The 16,461-nt window shown below is 38.8% G+C and overlaps 1 protein-coding gene across 9 annotated transcripts in view; it reads left to right on the top strand.

Moving 5' to 3' along the window:
* Window positions 1–13,806, top strand: part of smoc1 (SPARC related modular calcium binding 1) — a 66,421-nt gene extending 52,615 nt beyond the window's left edge. For 6 of the 9 annotated variants that reach the window (XM_081602917.1, XM_081602916.1, XM_081602922.1 and 3 more), the window contains 4 exons: window positions 85–190; window positions 283–527; window positions 3,034–3,067; window positions 10,079–13,806. In XM_081602917.1, the coding sequence (XP_081459043.1) occupies window positions 85–190; window positions 283–527; window positions 3,034–3,067; window positions 10,079–10,118 (425 nt within the window). In that variant the 3' untranslated portion in view covers window positions 10,119–13,806. Of the gene's footprint in view, window positions 1–84; window positions 191–282; window positions 528–3,033; window positions 3,088–10,078 lie in introns of all 9 variants that reach the window. The other 3 variants (XM_081602918.1, XM_081602920.1, XM_081602924.1) reach the window with 1 other exon arrangement.
* Window positions 13,807–16,461: the final 2,655 nt, after the last annotated feature.

The raw sequence follows: 16,461 nt of genomic DNA, 5'->3' as shown, positions 1-16,461 counted from the left end.
CACTGTGCCATAATGACCCAAATTAGCGGCGGAAGGTAATTTTAGCGTATATCTTTTTTTTTTTTTGTCTTTGATTTGTATCAGGCTGCCCGGAGGGAAAGAAGGGGGAATTCATTACAAGCTTGTTAGACGCTCTCACAACCGACATGGTGCAAGCCATAAACTCACCGGCCCCCTCTAGTGGCGGGAGGTAAGACTGAATAAAGAGCAACATAAAGATGCTAATCCTTTGCCTCGGTGTGTGTGTAGCCCTTTCACATATCTGCCTCTAATCCCCGTTAGGTTTGTTGAACCTGATCCCAGTCACACTCTGGAGGAAAGAGTGGTGCATTGGTACTTTGCCCAGCTGGATAACAATGGCAGCAATGACATCAACAAGAAGGAACTCAAACCTTTCAAGAGGTACCTGAAGAAGAAAGCTAAACCTAAGAAATGTGCCCGCAAGTTCACCGACTACTGTGATCTGAATAAGGACAAGGCTATTTCGCTGCAGGAGCTGAAAGGCTGCCTCGGTGTCAGCAAAGACGGTAAGGGAAGAAGAAGTTTCTTCCGAGAATTGGTATATATATATATATATATATTTTTTTTTTTTTATAAAACACATTGTTGGACTTCAGTATCTTATTTATATTTTACTGGTATAGATCTGTAAAGTGTGAAATAGAACTGTAGTTCTATTTTTATGGAGCTAAATTGGAGCCATAAGGTTCCAATTTTGTTCAAAAGAAAAAAAATTGAAACTAAAAATTTTGTTTGAAATCAGCTTAAAATCTTTTTCAATTTAAAATTTCTTTTTGGTTTCAAACTTTTTTTCAGTTTCAAAATAATTTTTCAGTTTCAAATCTTTTTTTTTTTCAGTTTCAAATATTTTTAACTTCATGGCCCTAAATTAGCTCAAAATATATTCGGAGGCATAATCTAAAGAAAAAAGAAACTATAAAAACAAAAAAAACATTTAGTGAAATTAGTGTTTGCTCACTTTTTACTTGAACCTTTTACCCAATAGGGGTTTAGTTTGCCTTCTCTTTTATTGCAACTGTCCCGTCACAATAAGCAATAAATCAACGTATCAATTAATCACATGATGAATTAAAATGAGCTCTATAATTTCCATTTGCATGATTTATTGTTTTTCTCTTTTTGCCAAAAAGTGGACAACAAAAGTCTTAAGTCTGGTGCTTTGGCCTCAACTAGGCCCTCTTTTTTTTCTTGAAGGACAATTTTATATCAAGTTTATAACTAATTTTATTTGTTATTCCAGCTGTTTTGTTTATTTACTTGGAGTATTTAAAATGTATTCCAGTTCCAGTTTTATATGTTTATTAGAATTGAAAGTTTATTGATCTGCGATAATGTGTTCTTGCATAATGATGCCATTATCGTTATATTACTAGAAAGTAGTTTCAGAACAGCAACATTATGTTTTATAGCAACAACAAACTATCTTATGTCTTCAAAGTCGGAGGAAGTTTGTAACATTCAGTTCAATATATAAAGATTGAGTTGTGTCCCAAACGAGCATTAACTACATGAATGCCCTGCCATAAGAGGTTTTCGTATTTATTTTTCATTTCTATCCAACTACTAACACGCTACTTAAATGAGGAATTTACTCATATTTTTAGCCACTGACAGATGTCAACAGATGTCAGCAATTTAACAATTAAAGCCGACGAGAGTTTTTGACTGTTTTAAACTGAAATGACTGAATTATAATGTTGAAAAAAATAACAACCACCACAGAAAAATGCCCTGTTCTGGTTGTGAAAACACAACCAGAATGTTCTTTGATTGTAAAAAGATTCTGCTTTATAACTCAAACTCAGTCTTAATCTGTCATCACCATGGCAACGCTTCCAGTTAAAGTTTCAGCAATATATATCATAAATCCCACATTTATCTTTGTGATGGTAGGACAAATCAAAGGCTTTTCTTTCCAATCAATTAGCTGGAATGAGGATAACGTAATAGTTTTTATTGAGACTTATGTGTTTTATTTAAATAACATGCCCTTTTTGTCTTTCCCATTCTAAAATAAATATCTGGGGAAACAAGATGACCCTCTGATGAAGCTGAAAAAAATTATTTAAAAAATCCTAATCCAAAGTTTGAATAATAACAAAAAATATTCCAGGTAGTTTTTATTTCACAGGCATTGATAGGCTGACTGGTTCTACACTAACAAATTAAAGAACAAATGTCATAAATTTGATATCCAACTTCAGGCACCACTAAAAATGCAAGTTATAATCTAAACTTTTAATATAAAAATTTAGGGGTGCACCGATTTATCGGTGCCGATTTCTTTAATTTTGGGAGATTGGTGATCGGCTGATTTTTACACATGAAGCTGATCTTATCCACCTTTTCACCTTATCTAGCTTGGCAAAAGTCTAAGAATCAACCACAGTCCTCTTTTGCTCTCCAGTGACAAAGGTTTGACTGACAGACCGGTAGTGATCCCAGTGTTGCCAACTCAACAACTTTCTTGCTGCATTGAACAACATTTCAGACAAAAAAAATGGTATTGGCCAAATTGGAATTGGCAGGTTAAGCTTTTTAAAAGATCGGTAATCGGCCAGAAAACTGCAATCGGTGCACCCCTATAAACATCTATTTGTACGAAATACGACATTCTGAGCTGTAAATGGTCATTTTAGTGGTATATTTCTCCAGTCCAGTTGCTAAAGTTACTGAACATCCTTAAGTCATTAGTTAAACTAAAAAAAAAGTTTGGAATGTTTCAAAATTATATAATGCAGCTATGTGTGCAGCGCTGCTGAATTTGTTAGCAATAATTCCTTAAGATTTAATGTGGTCCCACTAAATACACACCCTCAAATTAAAGGGATGGTTTTATAGGATGACGCTATTGCAATGACAGTTATTTTAAGACTAGCGCGTTTTTGTCAGGAGTGCAGTAACTACTGAGAGTCCTGTGTATTGTTTCAGACTGTCGGGGATTTAACCAGATAAATCAATGAGACAGGTGCCCATCGAGTTTGATTCCTTTCGTTTTCCTCTTCTTTGCAGGAAGCTCGTTGACAAGCGGCAGTCAAGGAACAAGGCAAGGGACAAAACTGTTCAGTAAGCACTGCTCTCACCAACACTGCTTAAAGCTTTAAACACATTTATACCATGTATTAAAACTGTCACTTAGCCACTGTTCATCTTTAGCTGCAAGATTATCCATCATGGAAGGACAGGGAACCCTTATTTCATAGATACATTGGTGTTTCTTTAAGTAATCAAAAGTATTCTTTGTTCTTCCAGTTCTTTGTTACAAATTAAAACTGTTTGCTACTGAATTTTGATTACTTGCGTAAAGTGCAGAAGGTTACATGCTACTTTGCCTTTAAACAGTTTGGGAAAGCACAGATGATGACGCCGTAGTTTTGTAATCTTCCGGTGGACGCCCTTCTGTTTGTGGTTCAGTTTCTCCATATTTGTGTATTTTTTTCTTTGCGGGACGAGATTCCAAATTATTTGCAAAAAATTTGCCAATTCGCAGATTTTTTTTCCATCGAGCAGATCTAAAAATAAAAATGTAAAAAATACAGCTGGGGAAGATGAAATACTTTGGCACAATGCTGCTTGACTCACTATTGGCTGGTGTTTGCAAAGCAGCCGTTCCAGAAGCACCATTCCCCTAAGAGCAGAAATAAGGAATATTGTTAGCTTCTGCCGTATTACTAAGACGGTTTCCACTGTGATTATTAATGCACATTAAGATATCTTTGAACTATTAAAATGGGCAGTATTACATGTTTTTAGAGGAAGTCTAATGTATTAATGCCACTGTTCACGGGCTTGTGGGAGCCCACAAAGACCAGGGATGAACTGTAAAGGCAAATACGGATATGTTTGAAGGAAAAACCTCTTACACTCACAAGGTTAATGTTTTGGTCAGAGCTAGAAAGATGCGCGTGAGCAAGGCATCTCACAGTCCTGACTCAGTTACAAGAGTTTTGTCAGGAGGAAATCTCCAGCAATATGTTGCCATAAATTTGTGGAGAAACTCCTAATGTTAGAAAAATGACCAAAATGACCCAAGTTAACTTGTTTGATAAGTATCTCCAGAAAAGTGCAAAACAAATGAACCGTCGAATGTTTACTTTTTAGTCTGGCATTTAGCAAATACAGTAGAATGACTTTCGGTCATTGTAACAAAGTATTGTGTTTTTTTTAGATTCTGTGTAAATGTGTATATATTTCTAGCTTCAAGTGTAAATTTTATACTCAAAGAGATTGTGATGTATTTTAGATACTTTTTATCATCACTTTTCTTGTCATGGCAGTGAACGCCACAATATATTTTGACAAAACAGAAACACAAGTCAAGTTCTTTAACAATTAGGTTAATTATTTGTTCAATTATTGACTCATTATCCCGTTATTAGCTGCTCTAACATCTCTGTAAACTTTCTGTTTCCATGTTATACTGTTGCTGATTTGACCTTGAGATGGTAGAAGTATTGAGAAAAGAGCAAACCCTGAAACTAAGAATCACCAAAGTCTTTTTTCTTGTTCCCCCCGCCACCACCACCACCACCACCACCACCTTTCCTTTTCCAAGTCATCTTCCTTAATCTCTCAATTATTCACTCCGCTTGGATTCCCTGGAATTCACATGCTGATTATTATTCCCTCCGGTGCTGCAGAGCCTGGCTACCGGGTCCGCTCAGCGCCACACAACACTGAAGTCATGTGTTTACCCTGGGCTTGGCGCGGACGGCGGCGGCGGCGAACAGCGGTTCTAAACAGGCATAACGTCAGGGTGGCTCACGAGTCGCCAGAATAAACAGCCCCAGGAGTGGAGCGGAGGAGGAGGAGGCTTGTTTTTACTACAGTCACTGAATCTATCACCTGCATGTTTAGGAGCGGGAGGTGAGCAGCCTGACGTCTTTATGTGGCTCTTATGGTACCACTCAGGCACACGGAGCCGGTGAAGGCTGTGGAGAGAGTGAGTTATGAAATAAGCAAAGGAGACGCGGAAAGCTCGCGTGGAAGAACCGGGAACATATGGCGTCCGCTCGAGGTTGACTAAGATAGACAACCTTTGTGTTCAGGTATGCTTTGCTGCTCCTCAATGGCCTGGATCGCTTTAAGTCAAGCTGCTTTTACCAGGCCGTAAATCGTGTCGTGTCGTGTCCTGTCCTGTCGCAGCTCCTGAGAGTCACGGCAACGCTGTTTGCGTGAATATTCACGACTACGTTACAGAACGTGCCTTTTCCTCGGCGTTGTGATCGTTTGAGACGCGTTATTTGTACGAACCCCATCACTCTTCGCTCGCTGGCACCAGCGAAGAAACCGATCTGAACACCGTGTGTGAGAGAGTGAGAGGTGCCTGAGAAAGTGACAGTCGACTTTCAGCAGACAGAAATCTTTATATTTTCTCTTGTGAACCTTGTGATTGTAATCAAGGAAGCAAGTACTTGGAGCGATTATTACCTGGTTGAAATTGTTGTAGAACTACCGAATACAGCTTGTAATTCCCTAGAAGTTATAGGTTACCTTACACAACTGGCCAGGACATTCCTGAAACTTTCCTGGGACTTATCAAGTGTTTCCTTGGTACTTACATGACAGTTCCTGGATATTTTCTTAAAACTTTCCTGCTATATTCCAGATTCTTTCACATCTAGCTGGTTGCTTTCTAGAATTTACCAGGTAATTTCCTGGAGCTTTCCTCGACCTTACCAGCTACATTACCAGAATCTAGAGGATTGTTTCTGGTAGGCCTCTTGCAAAAAACAATAAATCAATTAATCACATGATACATTTAAACGAGCTCGGTGATTTATTGTTTTTTCCTTTCTACCAAAACTGGTCTTCAATCTGGCCGCTTTTTTTAAGAATAATTTTGCTTGCAGAGACTTTATAATTCAGTTTATTTGTTATTTCTGTTTTAAACACATTTGAGATTCTGTTCTTGCATTATTATGCAATTACACTAACATAACTTGAAAATGGTCTCAAATTAACAATATCATCATTTATCGCAATAACTTCTGGGACAACTTATCATTCAGCAAAATTTGTTGCTACTTTCTGGATCTTAGTAGATTCTTTCCTGGAACTTTTATGGCACTTAGCAGGTATGTAGAGTTATTTTCATGAGACAGGTACTTTCCATGAACTTTCATTGTACTTGCTAGCTCCTTTCAAATAACTTGGCAGGTATTTTTCCATATCTTAAACTTTCCTAAACTTGTCTGATACTTTCCGGAACTTTCCATGTATTTTCCTGAGACTGTTCGGGAAAGTAACCAGTAAGGTCCATGAAAGTTCAAGGTAAGCTTCAGGAAATCAGCCAAAAGACTCAATGAAAGTTTTGCTAAAGTACTTGTATGTAGTAGAAGACATTCGCTAAGTTCTGTAATCCAACATCTGAAAACTAATTACCAATCCTTTTCGTATACTGGGCTTTAAGGGTAACCATTTCATGGCTCCTGAATTATTTATTTTTAATAAGAGTCATTGATTTGTAAGTATGTAGAAGTATCTGCTCAGCAGCCTTGGTGATTGGGGTTGTCAGGAGAGATGCAGAACAAACTTAGGAGACAGTGAAAATGTTTCTTTCAGCAGGTCTGAGTGTGTCTTGTATTTTCTGGCTCTATCTGGAAGGTGGAACTGTAACGACCGTGTTATTAAGTAGGTCTGGGACCAGAGCTCCGAGCCCGGAGTCTTGTCCTCCTGGAGTCAAACGAATTACTCTGCATCACTTAACGCTTCAGCTCAGTTTGACACTCTAACAGGATGAACAGGAACAGAAGTTGTCAGAGGTGAGTTTGATAAAGACAAACACTTTCTTCTTAAGATCACTGCCTGGAATCTAAATCAATCTGATTAAAAAAAAAAAACCCTAAAAATCCCCTCATCATTAGTTGGTCCTCGCCTCCATGTACTGATGCAGCACATTTCCCAGCTCTCAAGCCGAGCGTTTTTATCGGCCGGTCCCAGGTGAAGTGAGACGATTTAGCGCTAGACAGGATCTGCTTTCAGGTCTTTATCACAAGTGGGGCCAAGGTGTCCAGAGAGAGGCAGGGGAGCTTTGTGTTGTTAATGGCAGAGACAGTCTCCTCAGTGAGCGGGCAGAGAGGAGAGGGAGAGACGTTAAGCGCTCTGGAGCCTGGTAATTGCGTGGCCAATTCCTGGACACTAATGTCACTCGGCTCTGAACAACGGAGACATTTATCTGAGCTAAAGAAGGAAAGCATGACTTCAGGGGAAGACAATGTCAGAAATGTTTGCGTTTGCAGCTATGGCGTACGTGTTGCCGAGGTAAAAAGATCGCATGTTGACTTTTTTTATTTTTCAAACCACTGATCACATTGAAACTCTTTGAAAAATCTAAGCAGAACTGTTTGGGCAGCAAAACGTTTTTGTTTGTGCCGCTATCATTTTAAGGATATGAATAAATGTTTCCAGAGGTCACGAAAAGGTCAACCAGCCACTGTACCTTCTTAAAACCAAACAAAATTGGTGTCAATCAACTCTATCTCTGTGTTCGTGAAATTTTTTTAATATTTATTGCATTAATAAATATGAAAATGCAATTTCTGTGTGCAGTTTTGTGGTACAAATCAGACTTCTTTGTGCAACTGCTGAACTAAAGAAGCCTATTACAAATGGAAATACTTTTCAAGAGCATTATTTGTGTTTGTGGAGGTATAAATGCTAAGCGCAGCCATACAGTTACCTAATAAATGAAGTGGTAAATAGTTCTTATCGTCGCCTTTATCACAAAATAATGATAAAACTTATAAGTCTATATCGCCCACTCATACTTCCCTCCACAGAATATTTCCCAAAACTCTTAGGGATCATAAAGTTGTTTTTTTCCCTGCAAATATTTTGATGTTACATTCCACAGGAAAATCTGTAAACACTGAACCTTGAATAAGTAGATGGGGGTAAAAAGTGGCATATTGCTGAAAAAACTGTTGCAAAAAAACAAAAACCAAAAAAAACGCCGGTAACATAGTTGTGGCGTTTTGATCTGGAGAATCGGCATGATTTGTTTTTATGAGCAAATAGTTTGTGAGCTCGGAGGAATAAAAACTGTTATGTAAAACAGAAATGCGCACAAAATAAAATTTAGCGCTCTGGATGGAGACGCTCTCTCCTCTTGAAGTGGCTGCGCTGTTGTTCCCACTACAGGATCTGCTCCCATGGAATGCAGCCTGTGATTTACTGCGTGTGGGATGAGTTGTGATGCATTCAAGTTTAAACAGCAAGCCGAGTAGTAAATACTTCATAAAAAGTCTGGAGAAGCCCTGGGAGTGAAATCAGCTGGACTTGTAATTTACTGCGTACACGGTCAACAGTGACAGGAAGTGCACCTGCGTGACCCCCCCCCCCACCGCCCCCCACCTCAGACGCCCTCCACCCACACAAAAACGCAGTTTGATGTGTGCCGTAAGGTCGGACCAGCATAAAAAAAAGAAATGCCGAGTCGTCCTTCGCTGGCCTGATCCGACGTTAAGATGTAGTTTGATTGTAGAAATGTGCGGCCCAGAACAAATCGGAGGCCTAACATGGTCCCGTTTGACAGATGGGACATCTGCAAGCAATCTGCGCTCCGTGCCCATCTTCTTCTCTCACAAGCCTCTCCATCATTCTTTCTTCCTCTCGCTTTTTTTTTTCTTTTTTTGTACCCCTCCCCCCAACATTTCTGACTGACGGATGAGCCGGAGACGCTCCTGGGCAGTTTGAGCACTATTGCACAACAGAGCAGGGCTTGAGAGGCTCGTGAACACATGAAGGATTCACCCTTCAAAAGTGTTCATATGTCTTTAAATCTCTCATTTTATGCACAAACGTAAATGGATGCCAGACAAACTAAAGAGCTCATAACAGTGATTTTCTTGTTGTTGTTTTGCACAAATGAAAACCTTCTTATTCAACCCCATTTAATCTGATACCCCTGAAATGAAATTCAAAGCAACCAGTCCCTTTCTGAAGCCACCTAATTATGAGAATACGTCCATGTTTTATTTATTCTGAGTGTAAATCCAATGTTCTGTAAAATTCACACAGAGAGACATGGGGGATTCTTTATGCTTTTCTTCAGCAGGACCAGAGAAATATCGAGCATTTGAGAATAAAAAGCTGTTGGCTGACATGAACTGATACCAGGCTGGAGGTTCAGCTTCCAACAGGACAGTTATATGCTGTTAAATCCACAGTGGAGTGGTTTAGATGATGGGCTTATTCACTTGTCAAAATGCCCAAGTCAAAGTCTGGACTTGAATCCAATTTAGAATCTGTGGCACTACTTGGAAGTTGTTGGTCAAAGACGATCTCCATCCAGCTGCACCGAGAATCGGCAACATAGAATGTGTAAAAGTTTCATTCTCTAGATGTGTAAGGCATATCTGGAGGCATATTTCTTTTGAGTGAGGCTAAATATAAAAGCACTACGCACTTTTCAGGTTTTTATCTGTAAAAAGTCATAAAAAAAACTACTTGTTTTCTTTACTCTTACAATTAAGCACTCTTGTTTCTGTTCTGTCAAAACAAAATGTAATAAAACATTAAAGTTTTGATTTTTATATGGCAAACTGTAAAAGAGTCAAAGGGGTGTGAATACTTTTTGAAGGTCCTGTATATAAACGCAGCGTGTTGACGCTCTCATGTCGTACTCACCTCCTGAATTTTAAGTTGAATAACTTTGGTTCTAAACGGACTTTTCTTTTTTTTCACACAGCTGACCTGATGAAACACACATTTCACTTCTGTGTGTATCGTTTAAAGCAAACATGTGTCTGCTGCTCCAGGTCATGTCGATGTGACACCGTATCAGGGTTGTAAATTTGCTCCAAAAGGAGGAAGAAAAAAAAAAAAAAGAAATTTCGGAGTCTCAAAAGTCGAAAGTTTTTGATTTTTGGATATTATGAGTTTTTTGATGGAAATTTAATCTGAAATCAATTTAATTAATAAATTTAAAATCTACATTGGCCCTATTTCGCCGTTGTACGTCAACTCATGTAAAACCAACATACAGACAAAATCCAAAAAGCTGAGTCACACATGTTCTCTCTCCAACGCTCCGTCTCTGTGTCTGTCCTTCCAGTCGGCCGTCTGGCGTGAGGAGAGAACGGACGAGAAGCTGAAGACGAGAGCGGAGGAGACGCGTCTGCACGCTTCCTGACGGGAACTTAAAGACGGAGCAGAGAAATCAAGAAGTTTCTGAATCGACAAAAAAGAAAGAACAAGAGAGAGAGAGAGAAAAAAAAGCAACAAAGCGGCGCCAAAATAATTGCACTTTTTCCTCCCTATGTCTGACATATTAACTGCTTTTTTTGTTTGTTTTTTTGTTTTGTTTTTTATCTTGAAGTGACTGAGAATTCACAAAGTAAAACATGAGAATATATTTGTAAAGAGTTGACAGGCTCACCACTGGAAGAGCGTGTATGTGTATGTAACCACTCCCCTCCCCTGCTGTACGTTCAGCCTGCTGTGTTGATTTGTTCAGTCCACATGTTTCAATCCCAGGCCTGTCCAATAAAACGTTACACCACCCGACCCCCATCCTCCCCCCACCACCGTCAGACATGCTGCAGCAGCAGACAGCTCAGCAACAGACAACAATCAATCAAAAATAAAGTAAATCAGTGTGACTTACACCTGATTGGTCAGCATGAAACAATGAACCCTATGCATTCCCTTGCTCTGGCTACAGATCCGTTCTCGTAAAAAAACAACAAAAAAACCCCCAGATGTTTGTGTCGTAAACAAAAGAAAACAAAAACTAGCTGTAAGTACTTGGCTGTGCCGCCCCAAACCGATGCGAGACGGCACTAAAGAAAAGAAAAACAAAACATAAAAAAAAAAGGCAATAAAAAGCGGTGAAGTAGTTCAGGTGATACCTGCAGTGGCGTAATGCATCTCTTCTTCAGAACCCAGCGGGTGATTGGCCGGCAGCACAGCCGTCAGTCGAGCTCCACTGCTAAGCGCCGCTAACGCTCTTCGATAAACCGGCACATCCGAATATCTAAAGACACGCAGTGTGGATGTTTGTATCCTAAAAGATGAGCCTTTAAATAACAAACCTATGAATGAGGAAAATATCTTCAACAAAAGATTATTGTAATTGATCAGTTACGAACGGCAGGTCATGTGACAGGCTCTACATGGTAAGAAGTAGAAGGAAAACGATGACATGGTTTTCAATTTGTCCTCGGAAAGTGCGCGCGCCTGTTCAGTCGTCCTGGATTTAATACTTCCTCAAACAACACGTTTGTTTCTACCAGCTTTGAGCATCTAAAGATTGGACATTTTCATACAAGATTAAATTGTGAACATCTCTATCAATTTTCAAGTCTTGCCCCTTATTCTACTTTTTTTTTTCTGTCTGGCGTTACACATGAATATTATTTGATTGTATCTTGGGCTGTTTGTTTCGTGTTGCCCTGTTGGAAGGTGAGCCTACTGGCTAGATGTAAAGTGGCTCCATCAATTCGACCAGTCCCAGATCCCCACAGCATGATGCTGCCGCCACCACGATGCTGCAAACCTCAGGTCTTCAGCTGGATTCATAAATTGTGCGCAGAAAGACTTTATTCACTAAGCAGGCGACTTCTAAACTCAGTCGAATGCGCTGGATTTTTATTTGAGAGTATTGGAGCAAAGAGGGGCTGGATACAAAAAAGCACGCCACACTTTTCAGATTTTTACCTGTAAAACATTTGAAAACCATGTATTCTTATTTTTTTACTTCCACTTAACAGTGAGTCAATACTTTGAGAAGCCTGAAATTAGTGGATGTAAAGTGAAATTATGTGATTAATATCAAGCCATTTAAATGCTTACATGCAATTGTAATTTCCAAAAATGACCAATAGGGACAGTATTATGTAAGAAAATAGCCATAGCTTCATCAGGTAGCATGATGGTGGATTAACAGTCATCTGCAGAGCTAAACATCAAAACGGCTTTTAAAGATGATGAGGGAGAACAAAGATTACAGTTTGTTGTTTGCTGTTGATTTGGTTAATTATCTGGAGTCTCTTTCAACGAACGAAGATTCTGGTTTTAAACGCAGGAAAAAAATAATAATTCAAACAAAATGTGGCACAAATTAAAATTTCATAAAACAGACGTTTTCTGAGCATCCATGCCGTTACCGTTTGTTCCTCCGATGCCTCATGTCGGCGTTCATCTCTGAAACAATCGACAACGTCCACCTCAAACTCGCCCCACTTCATCTGATCCCGCTCTAGACGCAAAAACACAAAGCCAAAGAGCAACGAGCGAAGAAATATTAAATCTTGCAGGAATGTCAAGTATAAAAATTCCTCCCCACATTTGGGAACAATTGGGTTTCAAAGTAGGAGAAACAAGCTTTCGCTGCTGGAGCCTGGACACTCATGTATGTGTGTTTGGAGTTTTTTTTTTTCCCCCACCACAAATATCTGCAGCGGCTCATGGACACGAAATGCTTTTTGTTGTAAATATGTACGATAACCTTTTTGTTTGACGGTTTTACTAAATCCCACTACAGTGGCATGATTTTAAATGTACTTCACTGTCAGCGTAGCTTCTTGTAAAACACATTCCCTGTTCTTCTTCTTCTTCTGTTTACCAAGTGTCAAACATTTTGACTTGTTGAGAAACACATTCACGCTTAAATCTGTAGACTGGGCTGTTTATTTTTTATTTTATTTTATTTTTTTATTCCGTGCTCTGCTTCAGTTTGTGTCTGCCTTCATCACTGAACACCAGCAGGAATGTAACACAGCGTCTGGTGCTTACAATCAGAAAGTCCGGTTATTTCTATTCTAACTTAAACTGAACATTTGTGCCAAGAACGAGAGAATAATCCCATCCTTCCTCGAGTCCTGTGCAGTTTCTCCTCCTGAGTGAACTTCACTTTTTTTTTTTTTTTTTCCCCATCCAGGTTAGAAACACAAAGCTTTTGTGTGTCTGCCGAAGTGCTTCCAGACGCAGGCGAGCTGCAGATTGTTCGGAAACATCTTAAAAACGAGCCAACAGGCTGACAATCAGCACAGATGGCGATGGGATGTGTGTGTGTGCGTGTGTGTGTGTGTGTGTGTAGAGGGGGGTGCTGCAGCTGGCTGTCACTCTGACTCCAACTGTGTTTCAAAAGTGATTTTTTTTTTTTAACTAAAATTTGAAGAATGAGATCCGACTCAAACCCAAGGCAATTCTTGATAATTGCCTTGGGTTTTTTTTATCTTGATAAAATGAGGCTCAAAAATAATATGTTCTACTTATCATAATGTAGCAAAAAAATTATAATGATAAAGAAAAAGAACAAAATGATCTTATAAAGTGAATCCTGTCATTAGGCAGGAACATATAAAACTCATTTCAAGAGCTTTGTTTCTTTCCTGAATGTGCTTTTATGAAGAAGAAGAAAAAAAGTTTTGGCCTTAAATTTAGAAAACAAACATCTGAACAGGTGTGGCATCCTTAACTTATGACAAAAACTGTAATAATACAATGTTGTTCATAACATCTGTTCAAACCGACTAGTTGAAAGATTCTCACAGTGGAGAGAAGGAGTTTTACACTGCCCCCACATGGTGAAGATGGGTAACTGCATTCATAAAACAATTCAAACAGTAAAACTGGCAATTTGCTTCTTGTTGTGTGAAGTCTAAACCGTATGTCTTTATGTAATACACATCAGAATTATGGTAAACATCCAAAAGTCTAATGTATGAAAATATACCTACTCAAAATAAAGCAAGAATTTAACCATTACTGAATATTTAATTTACACACTAATCTGCTTGATTAAAATTTCAATACATTTCTCGACTATGTTCCTCAATATTAATTTGTGTAGCGTATAGCACTATATTCCTTTTTTGTGATTTTTTTTGTCAAACGTTTTTTAAATATCACAAAATATTTTTAGAAAATATGGGGAAAAAACCCCATTGGGTAGCACTGAAACGAAAGATTTTTAGAGGCAATTCAAGCTTTATATTATAAAACACTTTGTATTTACATCATATTTATAAGAAATAATGTAAAATGGCCAGCTGCTCCAAGGCTGACGGTACTAATGAAGTAAAAGAAATGCCACAAAAAATTTCACATGTCATCCGTATATGAATACAAAAAATAAATGAATGAATAACCCAGACTCTTATGATTTAGTTTAAATTAATTGGTGCAATATGATGATAAACATAGAAAGCCCCTAACGACTCATTGCAAAAAAACAAGTTGTTTTTTTTTCTTTTTGACCAGATTGTTTGTTCATCTGATTTAGTGATGAGACTTCAAAGGTGCGGATGTTGTCTGTGCGTGATGGAGCTGAGGTTGCTGAAGAGGGCCAGTGTGTGTGTGTGTGTGTGTGTGTGTGTGGGTGGAGGGATCGTAGATGAAACCAGAGCCAGGAGGCAGCTGCAGTACATCTGTCTTGCTCTAACACATGTGGCATTTGACTTCTAGTGTGAAGTTCAAAAGAGCTTTATAATGACGCAGCTGCTTTAGGATCTGTGTGTGTCGGGCTGGGGCTGTGTGTTCTTATTCGTTACCGTTTGGGTTGAGGGTAGGCAGGTTGTGGAGGGCCTTCAGAGCTGACTGGTGAATTTGGAGCATCAATAGTGATGTATTGGCAGTGCAGGTCAGCATGATGGCTCACACACACTGACCGTGTCACATCAGCAGGTTTTGGAGCAAAAACCTGTTTGCTAAAACAACAACAGCAAACGTCAAACACACCGTGTACGCATTGATACACACCCTGTACGCATCGATACACACCGTGCACGCATCGATACACACCCTGTACACATCGATACACACCGTGTACCGCATCGATACATACCATGTACTTATCGATACACACCGTGTACCGCATCGATACATACCATGTACTTATCGATACGCACCGTGTACTTATCGATACACACCGTGTACGCATTGATACACACCGTGTACCGCATCGATACATACCATGTACTTATCGATACGCACCGTGTACTTATCGATACACACCGTGTACGCATCGATACACACCGTGTACGCATCGATACACACCGTGTACGCATCGATACACACCGTGTACGCATCGATACAGAAGTTGTATGTTGGCCTGTCATAATAACAAAGTTTGCCGGGTGATAAATTGTGCAAATAATTATTTTGACAAATGATATTATTGTCGTCAAGAGACCATTTTCAGGTAATAAATGGTTTATTATACTGATAACAGTAAAATCATGCCAGCACACCAATAAATTGAATTTTGTAAAGAACACTTAACACTGGAACTGGGAGATATTTTAAATATCTGAAGAACCAAAAACAAGAAATTAAACGGAAATAATTAAAAAAACAACAAATAAAACCAAAAAATATAATGGATTATGATTATCAAAATTACATATTATGAATCATGAGTAAAAATGATCAAGCTCAGTTTAATCTGTCACGTGTTTAATAGCTTATTGTGGCAGATTTTGCTGTATGCCGTTTGCTCTACTTGCTGTAACCTGAGAAACTTTTCACTTTTTTTCACTTCGCCACCACAAACTTTAATGTAGTTTATTGAGATATTATGGAACAGACCTGCACTAAGTAGTGCTGGATTTTGAAGTGGAAAAAACTGGCAAAGAGTCTTCAAGTTCTCATGACAAATACAAACCTGATGAGTGTGAACTGGGATGAAGAATGTTTTTAAAAGCAGCGTAAGGTTACAGAACAATATTTGAAGCTTTGACAACTTTTTTAATCCTTAAAATGTAGCGTATGGAACAACCATTGGAGAGATTTGGCAAGAAACGCTGCCAAAAAGAGACTCTGTTGACAAGACAACGGTGATCCAACGAGACCAAAACAACATTTTTGACCTGCTTATGACAGGCTGTACATGATGGAAAGCAAAACATCACCTGTATTGCTGCATATCCACAGTGAAACACGGTGGAGGCAGCATCATGTAGCATCAGCAGGGACAAGGAAACTGATCAGAGTCGATGCTCAAACAAATCGAGTTAAATCCACAAAAATTCTAGAGGAAAACCAGTCAAAAAACCTCAGACATCGAGCATCATGACGTCTGGGGACGGTCGTTGCAAATTAGCCGTTGCTATAAGTGCTAATGCATATAAAATGTTAAATACATGTTTGTCACTACCAAGAAAGAAAAGTCCCAACTCTTTAGATGTATAAAACAGGTTAGAATATACTCTCAATAACTGGTATTGAAATAAAAAATCAAATTGAACAAAAATCTGAAGTCAAAGGAGCTGAATAGTGAAGTGTGCCACACTTTCCAGTTTTTCTTCAGTAAAGATAAAAAAAAGAAGAAAAAAAACCATTCACTTCACAGTGAGGCGCCATGCAAATGTTAGGCTGTAAAGCTGCAAAATGACTCATGAATACTTTAGCAAAGCATGTGTGACCGGACAAGCCTCAATAACCTAATTGGGAATTTAAAAAAGAAAAAAAAAAATGACATGGCAACTATAAAAA

Source organism: Poecilia reticulata, chromosome 22 (genome assembly GCF_904066995.2).
Source record: "Poecilia reticulata chromosome 22, P_reticulata-male-v2, whole genome shotgun sequence".
Classification (NCBI taxonomy): Eukaryota; Metazoa; Chordata; class Actinopteri; order Cyprinodontiformes; family Poeciliidae; genus Poecilia; species Poecilia reticulata.
The sequence above is the reverse complement of the archived record's forward strand: the minus strand, read 5'-3'. Positions and strand labels throughout refer to the sequence as shown.